Source organism: Canis aureus, chromosome 6 (genome assembly GCF_053574225.1).
Source record: "Canis aureus isolate CA01 chromosome 6, VMU_Caureus_v.1.0, whole genome shotgun sequence".
Lineage (NCBI taxonomy): Eukaryota > Metazoa > Chordata > Mammalia > Carnivora > Canidae > Canis > Canis aureus.
Genome location: NC_135616.1, coordinates 14778289 through 14800606, shown reverse-complemented (window position 1 = coordinate 14800606; position 22318 = coordinate 14778289). Strand labels below are relative to the sequence as shown.

General features: G+C 35.0%; 1 protein-coding gene and 1 long non-coding RNA gene across 5 annotated transcripts in view; one reads left to right on the top strand and one right to left on the bottom strand.

The window, feature by feature from the left end:
* MIB1 (MIB E3 ubiquitin protein ligase 1) overlaps positions 1-22318 on the bottom strand; it is a 137018-nt gene that overhangs the window by 36678 nt on the left and 78022 nt on the right. Inside the window, exon 12 of the mRNA XM_077900234.1 lies at positions 15162-15313. Within this exon, the coding sequence (XP_077756360.1) occupies positions 15162-15313 (152 nt within the window). The remainder of the gene's footprint in view (positions 1-15161; positions 15314-22318) is intronic.
* Positions 1768-7882, top strand: LOC144315547 (uncharacterized). Of its 4 annotated transcripts, none has more exons than XR_013381255.1 (3): positions 1768-2413; positions 2735-2910; positions 4083-7882. It is a non-coding gene; the product is annotated as an uncharacterized LOC144315547 (long non-coding RNA). The 4 variants fall into 4 exon arrangements; XR_013381254.1 differs by having other exon boundaries at positions 1771-2381; XR_013381256.1 differs by having other exon boundaries at positions 1773-2362; positions 2735-2860.

Below are 22318 nucleotides of genomic sequence, written 5' to 3'. Positions count from 1 at the left end.
GAATACTCAAGTATTCTGATACTAAAGACAACCAAAATTATCTCTTAAATGACCAGTCAGTTCCTATTTCTCCTATGTTATAGGCCAGGGTCCCATTTTAATTATCTTTATATCCCCTTTGTATGCCTAGTAAAAGGAGCTCAAAGTTCTGTTAACTGGAACGAAAGAAGAAACGATCATTTTTCTGAATATAATGGAGGCATTAGCAGCCTATTACATTTTTGGTATACTCTCAAGCCCCCGAGAATGGTAGGTAATTCCCTAACTGGTTTGTTTCATTATTAAAAACAAGAGCAGCAGCATACTGTTGTGGTAAAGAGCTTAAAGTCTGAAGCCAAACTATTTGGGTTCAAATTCTGGCATTAGCAAACTAAATGGCTGGTGACTTGAGTAGGTTACTTAATTGTGATGCCTCGGTTTCTTCATCTATAAAACATGAGAAGAATCATAGATCTTATCTCAAAGAAGTTACTGTGAAAATTGAAAAGGGCTTAGAAAAGTGCCCAGCACTTCATGTGTTTGCTTTAAAAACAAAACAACAACCTTTCACTGCTACAAAATGGTTTTAGGAAATAATGAGGTGATTTAGAAACCTGAAAATTAACCTATCTTAATCTGAGACATGTATCATCTCACAATATGTGTAAAAGTATTCCAATATCTAGGAAAGCTGGCTTTTCAAAACTGCCAAATGTCTACAGAAGCACTGCTTTAAAATAGCCATCCAAAATAATTCACCTGCTATGGTATTAAATGCTAAAGACAAAAAGAATGTCAGGGACAAACTTCCCTCGTAGGAGAATGAGCTTAAAAAACTGGTAACAGTTTTTCTTAATTTTTAACTGAATCAGTACTTACCAGAATACTGTATTTGAATTAAGAACAAGTAAGAACAAGGTATAGGTTTGGTTTAGGAAAGAAACCTGTTTGTTTGTTCTTGGGCATTTTTAGGTTTGTAAAATCCTAAAACTGTATCTCCGTAAGTACGTTAGATTTGATGTAATAATATTCTTTTCTCCCTAGTTAAAAAAAAAAAAAGCAAATTTCAACATTACAATTTATTGTGAATATGCTATAAAAATTTAGAGCAAAAGTATTTTTCCTTTGAAGCATATACTATTATGTGGCAACATTACAGATTAGATTAATGACTAATTTCAGTCTCTGGTAAAGTAGAAAGGATCATGCCTAAATGTTATTTCAGAAAATTTAAAAGGAATGGCAATGTCAAAGGAAGGAAAAAATACTTCACATTTAAAAATGAAATAGAATTAATAAAAGTGCATTTTAATAGCTCTGTATGTAAATACAGTTTCAATATAAAAGTACATGATTACTTAAAAGCATTCTAGACCCTGTTTCTCATCTAAGCACTACAAAAAATTAACTGAAACTGACACTAAATTAAAAGTTTTAAGTAGCATTTTTCCAAGATTTCATTTACATACTACTCTTTTCTTCCTTAATGATTTCTTTCCATCTTTAATACACAGGTTCTATTTACCATTTCTACATATTTTCCATTCAAATATTATTTCTTAAATTTAAAAAGCATGTTTAGCAACAACTAGCTCTAAAGATAACCCTGCAAAATATCTTCAGGCCTTTAGTTATGTAAAATACCATCATTCATAATATATTTACCAACAAAAAATAGGTTATGAAATATATTTTGGCAACAGAAGGATTTTACTTGTTCCAGGTCTGTCTAAAGACTGTCTTGCAACTAGCCAGGGTAATATTTTTCCTCTTCTTTTTTTCTCTGCAGTGCTTCTAAGTATAGTGACAGCTGCATCAGGCTTTCCTAGTCTCAGCGCAAGCTCAGTGAAAATCTGGGAAATGCAAGTGGAAACATGAGAGACCGCTTTATTTGGCAGTGCTTTAAAAAAAAAAAAAAAAAAAAAGGCAGAACAAATGGCAAAGCAGTGTTGTGGACCGCAGGATGAACAATCAATAGGCAGAAAGCAAGATAGAGGCTTCCTCAGCTTTTGGATCGACAATCGACAGCTGAGAGACTATTTTTTGCTATGGTTGACTAAATATGGTCAGGGAAGAGAGAGGCACAAGAGAGCCTGTTTGCCTGGGAGTGCATGTTTCAAATGCTTAGCTGCCTATAAAGCTGTAACAGTTTAGCCTGTGGCCACTGAGAGAAGAATATAAGTTAACCTCTGTAGTGACCATGTGGAAGTCCTGACCTTGCTTGCAGACTTGACCTCTGGATATGACAAGGTGGCTTCAATACAGATCTACCAATTAATCCTGGAAACTAAAAACCAAAAACCAAAAAAATCAAAAAAACAACTTCACAGCAAGAAAGATACAGAATATTTCCTGAGAAGTCAGAAGAACCCAATGTATTCTGGTGGGCAAAGGAAAATAGGGTGAATGTTTACAGTTACTTGGGGGGAGTGAGGTGTGTTTTGGTTTTTGTCTGTCTTTTTTGGATTATAAAATTAACTTCCTCTACAACTTTCTCCCCTCTTCTGAAGCATTTCATCTGAAAAATAAGTGAGGTTCATTTTCTTGGCCATTATATCAACCCTCCTTGGTGGTTTAACTTTCTGTACAGCAGATACAAGGTACTCGTATCTGTGCAATACTGGTAATAGGATCTTCCAAGTCAAATAGCCAAATTTCATTCATTTTTATTTTTTTAAGGTGAAGGGAAGGGAGAGGAAAAAGATGGCTTATTTGTTTTTGTTTGTTCATTTGTTTTTCAAATGTATCTTAAAAGGTGAGGTTCTGTATTCACTGATACGGTCCCCTTGCTTCCCTCGGCTCATGGAAAGAAGTGCTGAATCAGCGAATAGAGTGAAGGAACAATCAAGAGGAGATGGCTGCTGCTGATGTGATTATCTAGGTCATTATCTTTCTTCCTCCTGCAAATGCTGCATGGCACTAAGCTTACAGGTAATAGAGCACCACAAGGCCTGCACTTTTAAGGATGCTTATGACTTTCTGCATGCTTACCAATTACTGATGTGATAAATGCTTTTATTGTTAAAGTCTATCTGGGCATTACCTAATTTCATAGTTCAAGTAAACAGCTTATATAGCGTAAAAAGGAATGTTATTCAAGTATCTTGGCAGATAATTCTTGATCTCAAAAATGCATAAATCCATTATTGTCACTGACATCATTAAGGAGTTAGTCTTTCTTGTTTCAGATTAAATGATGATTTTGCATCCTTAGTAAATCACACTCTGCTCCCAAAGTATGCTACCTTTTAAAAACTATTAACTGTCTATTTCAAGGTTTAGTCAACCAAGAGACTTGGCAGATTACAAAATAATTTTTAAAGCTAACTTTAAGTTGGTCACAAAATAAATCAGAATGTGCATGGTAAGTTACCCTAATGCTGCATTGCTGAAACTGCTGTAGTGCTGGGCCTTCTACTGCTACGTTCTGATTTGCTCTCTATGAACTGCACTAACTTTTTATTACAGGCTGCAGAAATTCTACTTTCCTTGCCGTTGTGTTTTCTCCTTTCCTAAATATGAACATTTCTTACGGTGTTCTTTTAAATTAACCTCTTAATACCAGAAAAGTTAAAGGCAACTCACCAACTATAATGTCTTATCAAGCTAAATGATCAAGCTCAAACCCCCGTGCTCATAGGCTAACACCTTTCAGTTCTTTTCAGTGAGACTTTAGAAAAGTTGACTATCTTGGTAGTTATCCTTTATATTAAAAAATAATAATAATCAAAAGAACCCAACTCCCCCAAATTACATATTTATCCAACTATTTGAATGTGTATTCAACCCAAACAAAAGCACCAAAATGCAAAGTTCAGTTAAGTAACTAATTAAGACAAAGGAAGGACAAAGAAGTTTTCAAATAATCATGAATTCCTTATCTGTGACCTTTAAAAAAATAATTCATCATCTTTAAAAATTCAGTTCACTCACACTCTAAAAAGATCTAGTTTTTCTCCTTGTTCTTTCAACTTTACTTTTTTTTTCTTTCAACTTTAGACACAATATCAGAAGAAGTACTAATTGGTTAATTGGTTAAGTTTTGGTAAGATATATAGTCTGTAAAAAGAATATGCACTGAGTTCATTACTATCTACTTGTAGGATCTAGAAGCAAACTACAAAATAAGAAGAAATTCGCTCTGAAGACTATGAAGAAACACTAGGCTGATCTTACAAGTTTCTGAAATATATTCTGTAAAAACTCCACTGATTTTATGAATCTCTGGCAAAAACAACCAGACCAGGACAAAGTTCAACAGATAACTGGTTAGTGTTTAGAAGTGTCTGTGTCCACCAAGAACGAGGAGCCACAAATGGCACTAATGCCATGCTTCAGGTAAATCTGTTATAGTTTAGTCTTTGGTAGTCTCTGCAAATGATCTACCACTGTTCTGAATCAGTAAGCTGTATGTTTTACTAACAAATGGGAAAAATAAAATATTTCATGTTTCTACAGCTAACAACTTAGTAAAACCTACTCAGAGTACATACTTCTTTATGTACCCATATGAACATACAATGCTATGGAATGTAAAGAAGTATGTATTTTTGGTAGGCAATAAACTGCCAGGAGGGAACTACACTGCAGCTAAAATAAGCCTTTGCTTCTTCCTATGTGAATGACTGTAAATTAACCTAATATCTAAGAAATGACCTTTGGCGATACACCACAAAAATGTACCTACTACTTTTAGATGGAAACTAAATGCTGCAAAGATTTCTACTTTGTGAAGAGAAAAAAGTTTAACTAAGGAGATTAAAAATTATCAAAATTATCATGAAACTCTTTTTAAATCTTTTAAGTTTAAAATATACTATTGTTTTACATTTTTAAATTAAGTACTTACATGACTACAATTTGAATACAGAGAAGAAGCTAGTATTACCAGAACAAAAGAGGAAGGGATACACATGACCTATTTTCTGTCTCTACAAATTGATCTTAATTGAAATATATCATATTAGTAGGATCAACTGATTTGTTAAGATTAAAATATAACAAAAACTGATATCATTACATTTTAACAACTGTTCTTCATAGTTTAATAAATTTAGTCTGCTAACAGAAGAATTTCTGAAGCAAGTTTTGTTTGTTGTTTTAGGCTTTCTGTTTTGAAAGCTATCATAGTTGTAATTCGAAAAGACTATCTTTTAAGTAACATTCTACTCTTCAAAAATAAAAAGTGGTGTTGTCCTCAAGTTAATTAGGTCCTTAGCCCAGTCTTTGTTTTAAATGCTGTTAGTACTTAAAACAAAGATTTATGCATGAAAAATGACAAAATTCTGGGCCTCAGTTGTAGGTTAACAGGGCACATTGCTAACAGATTGCCAAATATTTAAAAGAAATTAGTTTATTATATTATTCTTGAATTTGCTTTCTCCAAAGCAGTACATAAAATGAAAATGCTATAGTTAAGAAATCAATTTACACAGACAGAATAATCATCTTTCACTGGTACTGGGCAACAGCGATTCAATTTTGACAAACATGATAGGCCCACCCACTATTTGTAGTGTGTTGGAGATACCAAAATACTTTTTTTGTATCTTACACAAAATTTATTTTGTATAATATATACTTAATAAAACTCATAAATAATAAAGCTACTGGCAATACTTTACAAGCAGTACCTGTTTCAAGCTACTATGACAGATTTAGAAAAAAAGAAATACTAATATTCATATACTCTAATCATTCCTTATTACAAGTATTATTTCAACTGTAATATTCAGACATGTATAAAGAGCATAATGATATTTGACAATTTTTATGTGTCCCAAGTTGAACAGAATGTCCCTAAGGTTAACTATGGTTATCACTGAAAATATGTATCTCAAAAGTACAGGTTCCTCTACAAAACAACTCAAAAGGCATTACTATACTCATGTTTTATAACATTATAAAATTATAGAACATTGTAAAATTGTAGAACAATTATATTCATTATTTTATAGGCACAATAAAAATGTTTAATAATTACTTTAAAACATCCTGGTGACAAAGAATCTCACTGCTATCATGTTAAGAGTACATAATCCTCAGAAAATGAAATGACAACATCTGTTATTCATTTTAAGAAGCAAAATTATATACTGATTCTAGTGCCTACAAGTTAAATGAACATATCTGAGTATTTTCAATCATTCTAAAATGTCACATCCATCACTTAGATCAGCTGTTCATTTTTAACTGAGTACATAGTAAACTCTGGGCATCTGCTGACACTGGTGTAACTCAAACATTTCAACTGTCTCTCTGACAGGGATAACAGATGCTGACATTATCAAATGCTGTACTATTTTTTTTCCATGGCCTCTCCTTGCCCCGATATGGCCAGTATATGAAACTGAACTGTCATCCAAAAGCACACTTGAGCAACTGGATCTGCTAAACAGCTCCCATATAACTAGTAAAAATAGAAGCCAGTTTTATTGCTATCTTCAGCACTTAAGTCCAGGCAATTTAACACCTGTTTCATTTCTATTAGAATAAATGGAAAGAATTGTAGTTACATTAATTTCACCAGCAGCATACTTACCAACCAACAGATGCAGAATATACTTAATATGAGAACAGTCTGAATATTGCCTAAATTACTGTTGACCTTCTCCTCATTTACTTCAAAACAATAAATGTTTCTTTATTTTTCAAAGTTCTTACTTTATAGGCAAACTATAATATCTCAAACTTTTATTTTTGCAAAATATCTTTATATTTCAAAAGATATCCCTTCCTGATACTGAAACAGTATCCCTGATACTGAAACACAACACTAAAACCACATTATAACAAAAATTTGCTGTACTTACTTTTAAAATATTACTCATGTAGATTTTAATACTCAAATTCACTGATTATAGCTATGCACCACAAGTCCATGCATTATTAAGCTGATAATGGAAGGAACTGGGCAATCTGTACCCAAAATGCTGGAGAATTCAGTCAGGAAAATAGACCTTAAAAAAAGGTTAATATACTAACCTATGATTAGTAACACTACATTAGCAAAAACAAAGAAAAAAGCTGGTATGTGTGGTAGTTCCTTTCAACAGAAGTCCAAGCAATACACCAAATACACATGTGATCTATTTATAAACCAAAGGGCAGAGGTACTTTCTTAAGGCCACTCATATTCCTCCACCCCCTCCCTGTCAGCAACTTGCTATCAGTCCTCAAATATAATACTAAATAAAGGAGCAGTGGGAAGAAAGGTAGCACTACCAGTACTCTTCCCTAACCTATTAGCATACTTGCTTGGTTTACCACCTAACGATAAATACAAAATAGTACATTGAAATACATTAAGGTCTGTTTGTTCCTTTAAATGCTGTTGGTTTTAAAACAGATTATTAATCTACATTTAAGAATTATGCAAAGGTATACATTGATAATTCCTTAATGCGACAACAAAATGTTAACATGCACAGACTTCTACTCTGTTCAAGTGGGAAATAGTAGGAAAAGTGTCTCAAAATAGAAAAGTTTATATGTAATGACTAAAGAGTACTGTCTCTAATATTTGTAGAAAGTCCATAACCATAACTGTACAAATAAAGAGCATTTCAATTCTTTTGTATCCCAAACTAGCAGCACTGCAATGCTTTGCTAGAGCTGGTAAAATGGAACCAAATCGCCTCTTCAATGGATTTGGTCCCCTTCAACCAGCTGTAGCTATGCATTGATTACTACAGGACAGCCAACGTTTCCATTTATGAATTTCATCACATGTTGACTAATTTCAGCTTATTTAAATTATTCAGGCTGTGGTTTAAATCAAATAATTTGTTACTGTTAATTCTCCTTGGGAGAACCATAGTGGTTAACAATGTTTATAAAAGGTTTTATGAAAAATGTGTAGATGACTTAAGGATTGCAAATAAAATATTTTTACTTATTTACAGTCTCGGTATTACATTTTTTTATCCTTCAAAAAAGAAATGGTAATGAAATGTAGCCTATGCTGCATAATAAAAAGAAACAAACACATTTCCTTCAAAGGAAGAAAATATTTGGGAAGGTCGCCCAAAACCTACGTGAAACCATAAAGGGAACACCACAGTGTGGTTCAGTTCACATGGACATGTACAGATTTTAAATTAAAGAAAAATATAACATTAAATATAATACTCTAGAAATGTTGGGTCATGATCCCAGGATTAGCATTTAATTTTACTGCTATTTACCTGAATATTGATAGATAAGGTGAAAAAGGAAATGAATGATTCTACAGAATATCTTATGGAGAGACTGAAACAGTTTCTAGTTCTTCCAACCCGAAAACAAAAATTTTTACCCTTCAGAAAAGAAAGGAAACGCTAAGTGTCACTGCTTTTTACGATGTAGGTATTCCACCTCTCCATACTTGTTTCCTTATTTGTAAGATGAAGACCTCTTCTAATAATAACATCCTGTGACTCTCCTCACTGTCTTCTTTGTCCTTTGCAAATATATATATATGCACATAAGCCTCCTCTCTCAGTGGAGAGAAAAAAATTTACAAGGTATCCAACATTCTTCTATTTTTCTTACTGCCTGCAATACAACTACAGGTGATATAATGTTCTTTAACACATGGAAACAAGCATTTCAGTAATTAATGGGGAGTTACTGCCACCAAGTAGTAGTTTAAAAATATAATGTTCAAATAACCTTCAATAGAGCACTCCTCTACTTCAAAGTGAAGATCACCCCTTAAAAGGACGTAGGCAAAGGAAAGTATATATAGAAATAAATCTTATCACTTCATTCAAGTTATTAAGCCTTCATGCTCATATTAATCACAGTTCAATTAGTCACATTAATAAAGCACATCATGTTTGAAGAGTGGATGCATGGCACATATAAGAGAAACTGGACACACTATAAGTATAGTATCATTTAATACACTCAGCTACTTTTTATATACAGCACTCAGCATGTTCAGAGTTTATAAGAAAAGAAAAACACTAAACACAAAGATATGGCCTGGATTATCAAATCTTCATATATTCAACATAGTCTCATTTACCAGGCTTTATTTCAGAATTTAAAAAGTTAAAGGTATATCATACATTCTAAATGGAAAAATATGAGTTGTTCTCATATTCAGTGAGATTTAGTATGTCCTTTTGTGGGAATAAGCACATAAAAAATGCCTGTGAAGTTATCTTAGCACTAACCTAAAAACACAAGTATATCACATCATGTGGTTCACTCATATTTTCCTGTTACTTTTGTAAAAATTATATTAAAGAAAAACTTATATTAATATAAGTTTTACTTTAACGAAAAGTTTATATTTATACTAAAGAAAATTTATATTAAAGAAAAATTTGTGAATAACACTACATGAGGTTACATTATAATACTGTTAACAATACCTCCAAAATATCTATCTAATATCAGTATCTCCAAAATACTTGGCTGGTTTTTGGCCAGTTCTGCAGAGAATACCACTAATTTATTTTCATGCCTCTAAAGGAGATCTAAAAACCTAAGGACAGTCAAAAATCAACATCCTCACAGAAAGTATCTAAGTAATGTGCCAATTAATGCTAATCCAAAGAAATTAATTTTCATTTTCAACAACAGAAATGCTTCCTGCTCTTCATTTAAAACTGAAATTTCACCTGTTACAAAAAAGGTGAAATTTCACATATTACAAACAAAGGTAATATAGGGGGATCCCTGGGTGGCTCAGCGGTTTGGCGCCTGCCTTCGGCCCAGGGTGTGATGATGGGGTCCCACATTGGGTTCCCTGCACAGAGCCTGCTTCTCCCTCTGCCTGTATCTTTGCTTCTCTCACTCTCTCTCTCTCTCTGTCTCTCATGAATAAATAAAATCTTTTTTTTTTAAAGGCAATATAACTAAAGTCTAGGGAAAGTATCTCTAAATACTAAAAATAAGAAAAAGCATGGTCCTTGGTTAAGATTTCTGAAATTAAAAAAAAAAAACTGTATTAAGATATATTGTAACTGCTATTCTAAATGCTCCAAATTTTATAAACCATGATACTAACATACTCAGTGTCTCAGAATGAAAAGCTTACATTGTCTCCCACAATTCTGAAAGAAAAGAAATGGCTTTGTAACTTTCTTAATGTCTGTATTTCATTTACTGTTATACCATGAGGAAACATTAAGATCAGCTTTGAAATCCAGAATCTGCATTGATTTGAGATTTTGAAATCTAGATTTCAAAGTATATTCTTCAAAAATACTGGACATCTAGACATATTTTTTGAAAACCAGGGAAATTATATTTTCTTTTTAAAAAGTACAACCAATAAATAACTCTACTGTGTTAACTTATTGCTGAAAAATTATTACTGCTTACTAATGGCAAAGCTAAGAAATAGAATGCTACTTGAGTTCCACGTATATACACATGTATATATAAATTTTGGAAACTTTTCCATATTGCAAACCATAATAAATTGAAATAATTGTAAGTAAATGTGCTGATATTAAGTTACATTCACAATGATGTAAATGATTTTCTGTAGAAATAATATATGTGTATTCTAATAAAAGAAAAACCTCAAAATTAGCTAAAAATTGCACTAACTGAAGTACCATGAATTGCAATTAAAATGGACTATACATGAAGTTCAACAATTAAGCCAAGTATACTAAGGAAGTATAACTGTAGTTTAAAACAAAGATTACAAAGAACAAATTAAAATGTTACAATCCAAGTTAACAGATTAAGTTATAGGAGTTTTTTAAAAAGTTATATGAATTAAAAAGTGCTTACAAAGGGGAAAATGTTGGCACATATTAATCATATCTAATATTTTTTCAAAAATGCTAGTTTTATCAGGTTCCAGAAATAATAAATGAACTATATCTGGTTTTCTCAAATAAGTGTTAAGGCCAAGACTTTCTAAAAAAATTCTGAGTAGACCAAAAATGATTCTTTCTGTTTTTTGACAACACTGATCAGTACAAAGAAAGAAAAGCATATTTTGAGAAAAAAAAATCTGATAAAAAGAGAACTCAAAACGATCTCAATTTGCAATTTCAATTGATATAGAAGTTGTATCATCTTCCGGTACTCTTTAGTGTCCAATTAAAATCCCACTCTTTACCTGGTAATCTAACATTACAACTGCATAAAATGTCTTAAGGAAACAGAAATAAAAAACAGTTATGTAGCTTTAATTAAACCACCACTTTGCTGCAGAATAAAAATGGCTTTTTTCCCTTTTTTTTAATGCTACCTGACACCAATTATTTAATTGAAAGAATCACCATTATAAATTTTCAGAGGAATTCTCAAGATATATGCAAGAAGTGAAGAAATGTAACTAGTATCCTCTCTCCTCTTTGTATAGTTTTATTAGCATTATTAAATATACTACCCCTATTCCCAGCAAAGTGAAATAATTCAAAATATTTAAAAGTTACTCATTTCCTAAACTCTTCAATTTTCAGTTTATCTTAAACTTTTTGATTTAATATAAGCTAAATTCCTTCAATAAAATCTCTCTCTTTTAAAAAAAGATTTCATTTACTTATTTGAGGGTGGGGAGAGGGCACGAGCAGGAGGAGGGGCAGAGGGAGAGGAAAAAGCAGACTCCCTACTGAGCAGGGAGCCTGACATGGGGCTTGATCCCAGGACCCTGAGATCATGACCCAAGCTGAAGGCAGACACTTAACCATCTGAGCCACCCAGGCGTCCAAATAAAATCTCTTTTGACTATTCTAATTTGAAATAATTGCTGTTTGAGCGCCTAACAGTTTCTCTACAGAATCTGTAACTAGTCATATAACATCTTATATCTAGCACTGTCTTGACTGTCAAATTAAGACTAACATTTAACAAATCCGTATCACAAAGCATTGTGGGAGATACAGATGAATAGGAGTGCCCACAATTTTAACAGAAAGAAACATAGAAATACCACAGATACCACAGATAGAAAGTGCAGCAAAATAAGAAAAAAGAAGTATAGGGCAAATAGAAAATGATTCCATTGATGAGATCTAGGAGCTCTGAAAAAAAAGACAGTCAAAATCAAGAAGGAAAGAGGATTAAGAGCATCCTGACAAAAGAAAATGCTTAAATAAAAGAAGAAAACAGACAAAATATTTTAGAAAATGGGAACAGCATATAGCTAAAGAGCAAAGTAAGAAGAGGGAATTTAATTAATGGGAGATAAAGTTAGAAAGACAGGCTTAAGACACACCACAAGTAAGTATGAAAGCCAAGTCCAAGGTGTACAAATTTTATTCTATGTACAACAGGAAGCAACTAAAGATTTGGGAACAGGGGAGAGGAGCCGTTATACCTATGCCTTTAGAATGTAAGTTGGTAACTGTATGAAAGTTAAATCAGAGATAAGACTAAAATCAGAAAGAACAATTAGAAAGATACTATAATAGTTTTAGTAAAAGTGGTGAGTAATTAGATTAGCAACAACGGGAATAGGAAGCATAGAATAGACTGGAAAAAAGGCTAGTAGAATTAATGGAATTTGATAACTAACTAGAAGAATTAGTGAGAGAGTAGTCAAAGATAATCCTAAACAAAGAGGCAGCAAGGGGAATGATGGATGTACATCATGTACAATTAAATCATTCATTGTCCATGTGTTTGTCTTGAAACCATAATACAGACCATAGTTCAGAAAAAATAATACAAGAAAGTTAAGAGCTATTATTCTTTTTTCTTTTTTAAGTAGGCTCCATGCCCAGTGTGCAGTTCCACACAGAGTTGAACTCACGACCCTGAGATCAAGACGTGAACAGAGATCAAGAGTCAGACACTTAACCAACTAAGCCACCCAGGTGCCCCTAAGAGCTATTTTTAAGTCAGATTCTTGGGACGCCTGTATGGCTCAGCGGTTGTGCGCCTCCCTCTGGCCCAGGGAGTGACTCTGGAGTCACGGGATCCGCACAGGGAGCCTGCTTCTCTCATGAATAAAAAAAAAGATTTTATTTATTTATTCATGAAAGACACAGAGAGAGAGGCAGAGACACAGGCAAAGAGAGAAGTAAAGTAGGCTCCCTGTGGGAAGCCCGATGTGGAACTCGATCCCAGGACCCCGGGACCACAACCTGAGCCAAAGGCAGATGCTCAACCACTGAGCCACACAGGTGCCCCTAAATAAATAAAATCTTTTTTTTTTTCTTTTTTTTTTTTTTTTTTTAATAAATAAAATCTTAAAAAAAAAAAAAGTCAGATTCTTGCTCAACTTCTAGCTGCTTCATAAGTCAGCTATGTGATCTTGAATAAGTAAATTCATCTCTTTATAAGCTTCATATTCTTTTCTATAAAAAGAGGATATTAACACCTGCCTCAAAAAGCTGTTGAAAGGATTAAAGGAGATAATGCATGTAAACCATTTAGTAGAGGCCTTGCCTGGGTAAGTGCTATCATCATCGTCTGAGAGGCAGGAAACATATAATACTATTTTGTCACCTTCACAATGCCAAAAAGTATGAAGTGTTCAAATATTTATAATTTGGAAAACAAATCAAGACACAATCTAAAATATGGTCATTTATTTCCTCCCACATTATGTACCCATTTTTAGGGGCATCAACAAGCAATAGCAGGAAAATCCTTTTGTTCTCTGTGCTCACCCTCTAGTGGTGATCCTAAGAAGCTAAAAAATAGCAAAAACTACAATACACGATATAAAAATGCAATATGGAACCAGAGGACAAGAATGTATGGGGATGTAATATAGCTAATATTGTACTGTATATTTCAAAGTTGATAAGTGAGTAAATCTTATAAGTTCTGATCACAAGAAAAATTATTTGTAATCACATGTGGTGAAGGTGAAGGATGTTAACCAATCATTTCATAACATACTCATGTATCAAATCATTATATTATGCAATTGAAACTAACAATACCATATGTCAATTATATCTCACTTTTAAAAAAAGAATTCAGGATAGATTAAACTAAGTAAACTTCAGAGTGAACTGCTAGCTCCCTCAGTCAAGATACGCAGACTTAATTCAACTATAAACAGAAGACATCTAATACAGAATTTTCTAAAATGCTTCTCAAGAGTTAAGCATTTATTATTCACAGAAAGCTCTAGATTAAAAAAAAAACTAAGTTTTCTTGTTCTGTGAGACTTTGCAGATCCTTAAAGTTCTTTGATTTCCCAGAAGCTTTTCTCAAACTATACCCAGCAGATACTGCTTTTTAGTGGACTAACACTATTGTTAACAGCTGGGGAATTACTACACTAGAAGATTATATAATTATATTATTAATAAGGAATTCGGTACTTAATTATTTAGCCACAAGTTAAAAAAAATAATGGGGTGGCTGGGGAGGGCCCAGTCGGTAAGTGCCTGACTCTTCACTTCAACTCAGGTCTTGATCTCGGGGTCTTGAGTTCAAGCCCCAAGTTGGGCACCACACTGGGCATAGAGCCTACTTCAAAAAAAAAAAACAAAACAAAAAAAACAAAATAAAACATGTAAATGGATAACATAAGATGAAAGGACACAGTGAGAATGATCTTTAAGAAACATAAACCTCAGGGATCCCTGGGTGGCTCAGCGGTTTAGCGCCTGTCTTTGGCCCAGGGCACGATCCTGGAGTCCCGGGATCGAGTCCCACGTCAGGCTCCCAGCATGGAGCCTGCTTCTCCCTCCTCCTATGTCTCTGGCTCTCTCTCTCTCTCTCTGTCTATCACAAATAAATAAATCTTTAAAAAAAAAAAGAAAAAGAAACATAAAACCTCAGGGATCCCTGTGTGGCTCAGGGGTTTAGCCCCTGCCTTTGGCCCAGGGCATGATCCTGGAGTCCCAGGGTCAAGTCCCACATCAGGCTCCCTACATGGAGCCTGCTTCTCCGTCTGCCTGTGCCTCTGTCCACCCCCCACCCCCCGTGTGTCTCTCATGAATAAATAAAGTCTTAAAAAAAAAAAAAAAGGAAAGAAACTTCAAAAAGGAATGTATTTTAATTAAATCTTTAAATATAAGTATTCTTGATACTTTATAACCATATTTAATATATTTCAAAGTCACCTCATAATTCTTGTATTAATTTAATAAAAAAATAAATAAAACTAATCTATTTAGTGAAGACATAACTTTCACAGCCTTTAAAATGATTTATAAAATACTAAAATAAGCCATTATTTCCTCATCAGTATCAGAAAGAGAACCAGTACTAGGAAACTATTTTTAAACTGCATATAAAATAGTAAAAGATGTGATCTTTACCTGGGATTTCCTCTTAGTGCAGCATGGTGTAGAGCATTAAATCCATTATTGTTTGTAATGGTAACATCTGCTCCAGCTTCTAGAAGAACTGCCAGAATGTCATCACGTTTCTTACTTATTGCATCATGAAGAGGAGTATCCCCTTCAGAATCCTTTTTTTAATTTGAAGAGACATTCATTAGTTCTTGCACCAAACATCACATGCAATATTAATATATATATATATATATACACACTTAACTACTAAACAGAAGCCATATCCAAAAACCTTTAATAAAACATCCAGTGTTAAATTTTAAGATGCAGGCAAGAAATGTTAGCCTCATTATAGTAAATAAACTCATACTCAATCTAGAATACAATAAACATGTTGTAGCCTACCAAAGAAAAGGAAAAATAAAATTCAAAACATGCTCAAATATGATTTAGCTAATTACAAAAATTAATGAAGTGAAAAAAGCTGCCCCCAAAATTCATTCCTACTACACCATATTCCTATTAGAACTGTTATGCCCTAAAATTTCAAAACAAACCTATACCAGTCTTGGGGCCCTAGAGCAATGAATTAAAAATCAATAGTTTTCAACCTTGGCTGCACATTTAGAATCTGTAGGGGATGGGGCACCTGGGTGGCTCAGTCAGTTAAGCATCTGCCTTTGGTTCGAGTCATGATCCCAGGGCCCTCATAACAAATTCCTAACCCAAATTCAATCCAATCAGGCACTCTCAAGCCTCCTGTCTAATGTCACTAAAAATTCAGTCTTCAACTTGAGATAGGCTCTTAATATGGCTGGAATAAGCTTCTATAAGCCCTGATCTGTCCTTCCTTCTTGTCCCCACAGTAGCTATTCCAAACATTTATCACTCTTCTCAATGATCTTTTGTAGACTTACTACTCCACATTCACTCTCAACAAATGACTATCTCCCATTTCAGACCAAAAACAATCAACAGGTATAAATTCTCTCTCCTTCAACAGATTAACACCCTCTAATTCCTCCTCCACCACCCCCCCAATTCTATAATCCACTTAGAGGCTTTAAATTCTAAACCATGCCAGTTCCAAAATGCCGTACCTCAGAAATATCAATCTCCAATAACCATCTAGCTGAACAAAATCTCCAATTCTTTCAGTTCTCAAATCCTCAGTCCTATTGCTCCTATTTTATTTCTTCATTGCTTCTCTGATACCAATCCAATCTAATCCATCTGGTTGCTAAGACTGTGGATAGGAATTATCTCTTAGGTGACTCTCGCCTCAAAAATTAGGTATTACTAGAGGAGTCCAAGAAGGTGGAGGAGTCCAAGACAAGAGAGGAATAGGAGACCTTAGCTTCCTCAGGTTCCAGGAATTCAGACAGACACCTATCAAATTATTCTGAACACTTGCCAACTCAACCAGAGATCTAAGAAAAGAATAGCTGCAACTCTACATATAGAAAATCGACCACTTTCTTCAAGGTAGGAGGTTAAATCCAAGGCTATATATGGGAAGACATATATCGCTTATATATAGACCTTGGTGGTCTATCTTGGCAGCCAGCATCGGAAAGTGATATAACAGCACAAAATGAGAACATCTAGATGTCTGCTCCATTGAGGGATGTCCTGGCCTGAAAGGTGTTTAGGTGGCAAAGGATGGAATCCTAGGTGGGACACTGTGGTCTCAGGATCATCAGGGTCACAGGAAGACTGGAGGTGCCTGAGTGCAGAAGAGTTTCCCAGGCATCAGAGCGGAGAAGCCAGTTGACATCAGAGACCCCAGGAGTCGGATCTCAGCTCGGGGATGCCATAAACCACGTACCACAGCACAGTCAGGCAACCATTCCCTGAGCAGGGACCCAGCAAGCAGCAGAACCTCCATGAGAACCCCCTACAGAAGTCTGCAGGGTTTGGAGACTCCAAAGAGGGTCATATGCCTGAGATAGAAACTCTCAGTCACAGGCTGGGTGAACAGTGTGGCCAGAGACCAAGCAGACAGGAGTGACTGGCTGCTTTTCCTTGAGGGCACAATGAGGACTGGGGCTGGGAGCTCTGGGCTCCAAGGCTGGAGACTGGAAGGCCCATTTTCATTCTTATCTTCTAAAGTGATGGGGAGGGGATCCCTGGGTGGCTCAGCGGCTCAGCGGTTTAGTGCCTGCCTTTGGCCCAGGGCGCGATCCTGGAGTCCTGGGATCGAGTCCCACGTCGGGCTCCCGGCATGGAGCCTGCTTCTCCCTCTGCCTGTGTCTCTGCCTCTCCCTCTCTCCATGTCTATCATAAATAAATAAATAAATCTTTAAAAAAAAAATAAAGTGATGGGGAAAGCCTTCAGGGTACAAAAGCCACCTAGAGCAATCAGAGCACATTACTTAGCCTGGATCCCTATCAAGGGCAGTACAACTACACTAGGGTGGGGGTGGGGATGGGGGTGGGAGACAAACACAGGATGAATGGGATGGACAGAAACAGAATCAGTACAGAATTTGATAGATAAGTGATACCATAAACCAACATAACATTAGAATAATTGGGATCCCAAAAGAAGAGGAAAGGGGAGGCAGAAGGTATACTGGAGAAAATTATAGTGGAGAAGTTCCCTAATCTGAGGAAGGAAAGAGGCATTCAAGTCCAGGAGGCACAGAGAACCTCCTTTAAAATCAATAAAAATAGGTCAACAACTATAGTGAAACTTGCAAATCTCAGAAATAAAGAGAAAATCCTGAAAGCAGTTCAGGACAAGAGGTCCATAACCTACAAGGATAGAAACATTAGACTGGCAGAAGACTTATCCACAGAGACCTGGCAGGCCAGAAAAGACTGGCATGATATATTCAGGGTGCTAAATGAAAAAACATGTAGCCAAGAATACTTTATCCAGCTAGGATATCATTCAAAATAGGAGAGATAAAAAGCTTTTGGGACAGAAACTAAAAAAATTTGTGATCACTAAACCAGCCCTGCAAGATATATTAAAAGGGATCCTTTAAACGAAGAGAGCAGGATCCCTGGGTGGCGCAGCGGTTTAGCGCCTGCCTTTGGCCCGGGGCGTGATCCTGGAGACCCGGGATCGAATCCCACGTCGGGCTTCCGGTGCATGGAGCCTGCTTCTCCCTCTGCCTGTGTCTCTGCCCCTCTCTCTCTCTGTGTGACTATCATAAATAAATAAAAATTTTAAAAAAAAGTTAAAAAAAAAAAAAGATTTTATTAAAAATAAATAAATAAATAAATAAAATAAACGAAGAGAGCCCTCAAAAGTAACAAAGACCAGAAAGCAACAGAGACGATATACAGAAGCAGTGACTTTACAGGTAATAACAATGGCCCTAAATGATTTCATCTCTTTCAATAATTACTCTGAATATAAATGGAGTAAACGCCTCAATCAAAAGGCATAGGCCATAAGATTGGATTAAAAAGCAAGACCCATCGATATGCTATCTGCAAGAGACTTATTTTAGATCCAAAGACATCTCCAGATTGAAAGTGAGGAAGCAGAAAACCATTTATCATGCTAATAGACATAAAAAAAAAAAAAAAAAAAGAACTGTGGTGGCAATTGTTAAATCAGAAAAATGAGATTTTAAACCAAAGACTAATAAGAGATAAGGAAGGACATTGTTAAAAGGGTTTATCCAACAAGAAGATCTAACAATTGTAAATATTTATGTCCCTAACAGGGGAGCAGCCAATTATATAAACCAATTAATAAATAAACTAAAGAAACACATTGATAATAATACAACAATAGTATGAGACTTTAACACCCCATTCATTGCAGTGGACAGATCATCTAAACAGAAATTCAACAAGGAAACAAGGGCTTTGAATGACACACTGGACCAGATGAAGTTCAGAGATATATTCAGAGCATTTCGTCCTAAAGCAGAATACACATCCTTCCCGAGTGCACATGGAACACTTTCCAGAATAGATCACATCCTAGATCACAAGTCAGGTCTCAACCAGTAACAAAAGACTGGGATCGTTTCCTGCATATTTTCATATCATAATACTTTGAAACTGGAACTCAATCACAAGAGGAAATTTAGAAAGAACTCAAATACATGGAAACTAAAGAACATCCTACTGAAGAATGAATGGGTCAACCAGGAAATTAAAGAATTTTTTAAATTCATAGAAACAAATGAAAATGAAAACAGAACTGTTCAAAACCTTTGAGATCCAGCAAAGATGGTCCTAAGAGGAAAGTATACATTAATACAAGCCTCTCTCAAGAAAAAAAGAAAGGTTTCAAATACACAACCTAACCTTACACCTAAAGGAGCTGGGGAAAGAACAGCAAACAAAGCGTAAACTCAGCAAGAGAAGAGAATTAAAGATTAGAGCAGAACTCAATGAAATAGAAACTGACAGAACAGTAGAACAGATAAACGAAACTAGGAACTGGTTCTCTGAAAGAATTAATAAGATCAATAAAACACTGGCCAGACTTACCAAAAAGAAAAGAGAAAGGATCCAAATAAATAAAATCATGAATGAAAGAGATCACAACCAACACCAAAGAAATACAAACAATTATAAGAACGTATTATGAGCAACGGTATGCCAACAAATTTGGCAATCTGGAAGAAATGGATGCATCCTAGAGACCTATAAACTGCCAAAACTGGAACAGGAAGAAATAGAAAACCTGAACTGACCCATAATCAGCAAGGAAATTGATGCAATAATCAAAAATCTCCCAACAAACAAGAGTCTAGGGCTGGATGGCTTCCCAGGGGAATTCTACCAAACATTAAAGAATTGTTATGTTTCTGAAGCTGTTTCAAAAAATAGAAATGGATGGAAAACTTCCAAACTCTTTCTATGAGGCCAGCATTACTTGATCCCAAAACCAGATAAAGATCTCACCAAAAAGAATTACAGACCAATATTCCTGATGAACATGGATGCAAAAATTCTCCCCAAAATACTAGTCAATAGGATCTAATGGTACATTAAAAAGATTATTCACCATGACCAAATGGGATTTATTCCTTAGCTGCAAGGGTGGCTTAAAATCCACAAATAAATCAGTGTGATATACTTTTTTTTAATAAAAGAAAGAATAAGAACCATATGATCTTCTCAATAGCTGCAGAAAAAGCATGTGACAAAGTACAGCATCCTTTCTTGATTAAAACTCTTCACAGTGAAGAGACAGAGGGAACATATCTCAGTATCATAAAAGCCATATATGAAAAGCCCATAGTGAACATTATTCTCAATGGGGAAAAACTGAGAGCTGTTCCCCTAAGGTCAGGAACATAAAAGGGATGTCCATTATTACCACTGCCGTTCAACATAGTACTAGAAGTCCTAGCCTCAGCAACCAGACAACAAAAAGGAATAAAAGACATGTCAACTGGCAAAGAAAAAGTCAAACTCACACTCTTCACAGATGACATAATATTCTATGGGGAAAACCCAAGATTCCACCTCAAAATTGCTAGAACTCATGCAGAAATTCAGCAAAGTTGCAGGTTACAAAATCAATGCACAGAAATCAGTTCCATTTCTATACAGTAACAATGAGACAGGAGAAAGAGAAGTTAAGGAGCCAATTCCATTTGCAATTGCACCCCAAACCGTAAGATACCTAGGAATAACCTAACCAAAGAAGCAAATAATCTATACTCAGAAAACTATAGAACATACATGAAATAAACTGAGGAATACACAAAGAAATGGAAAAACATTCCACACTCATGGACTGGAAGAACAAATATTGTTAAAATGTCTGTTACCTGGAGCAACCTATACATTCAATGCAATTCCTATCAAAATACCAATTTTTTTCACAGAGCTTGAACAAATAACCCTAAAATTTGTTTGGAACCAGAAAAGAACCCAAATAGCCAAAGGAGTATTGAAAACTAAAACTAGTGGCATCACAATGCCAGACTTCAAGCTCTATTACAAAGCTGAAATCATCAAGACAGCATGGTATTGGCACAAAAATAGACATAGATCAATGGTACAGAATGGAGAACCCAGAAATGGACCCTCAACTCTATGGTCAATTCATCTTCGACAAAGCAGGAAAGAACAGCCAATGGAAAAAAAAAAACAGTTTCTTCAACAAATGGTGTTGAGAAAATTGGACAATCACATGCAGAAGAATGACACTGAACCATTTCCTCAAACCATACACAAAGAGACTCAAAATAGATGAAAGATATAAATGTGAGACAGGAACCCATCGAAATTCTAGAGGAAAACACAGGCAGCAACCTCTGTGACCTTCATCACAGCAACTTCTTGCTAGACAAGTTCCAAAGATAAGGGAAACAAAGGTAAGAATGAACTATTAGGACTTCATCAAGATAAAAAGCTTTTGAACAGCAAAGGAAACAGTAGACAAAACCAAAAGACAATCGAGAGAATAGAAGATATTTATTAATGTCTTATCAGAAAAGGGCTAGTATCCAAAATCTATAAAGAACTCATCAAACTCAACATCCAAAAAACAATTTTAATCAGAAATAGGCAGAAGACATGAACAGATTTCTCCAAAGAAGACATACAAATACCAAAGGACACATGAAAAAATGCTCAACATCACCCAGCATCAGGAAAATACAAATCAAAACCACAATGAGATGCTACCCCACACCAGTCGACTAAAATGAACAAGTCAGGAAACAACAGTTGTTGGCAAGGATGCAGAGAAAGGGGAACCCTCTTACACTACTGGTAGAAATGCAAGTTGGTGCAGCCACTCTGGAAAACAGTATGGAGATTCCTCAGAAAGTTGAAAATAGAGCTACACTATGACCCAGCAAGTGCACTACTAGGTATCTATCCAAAGGATGCAAAATAGTGATCCAAAGGGGCACCTATACCCAATGTTTTTAACAGCAATGTCTATAATAGCCAAACTATGGAAATAGCTAGGAGTCAATCAACAGATGAATAAAGATGTAATACACACACACACACACACACACGCATGCACACAATGGAATATTACTCAGCCATCAAAAAGAATGATATCTTGCCACTCGAGAAACAACCTGAATAGAGCTAGAGGGTATTATGCTAAGTGAAAACATCAATCAGGTAAGACAATTATCATATAAACTCTTTCACATGTGGAATTTACAAAATAAAGTATCATATAGAAAGAGAAGAAAAAATAAAACAAGATGAAATCAGACAGGAAGACAAACTGT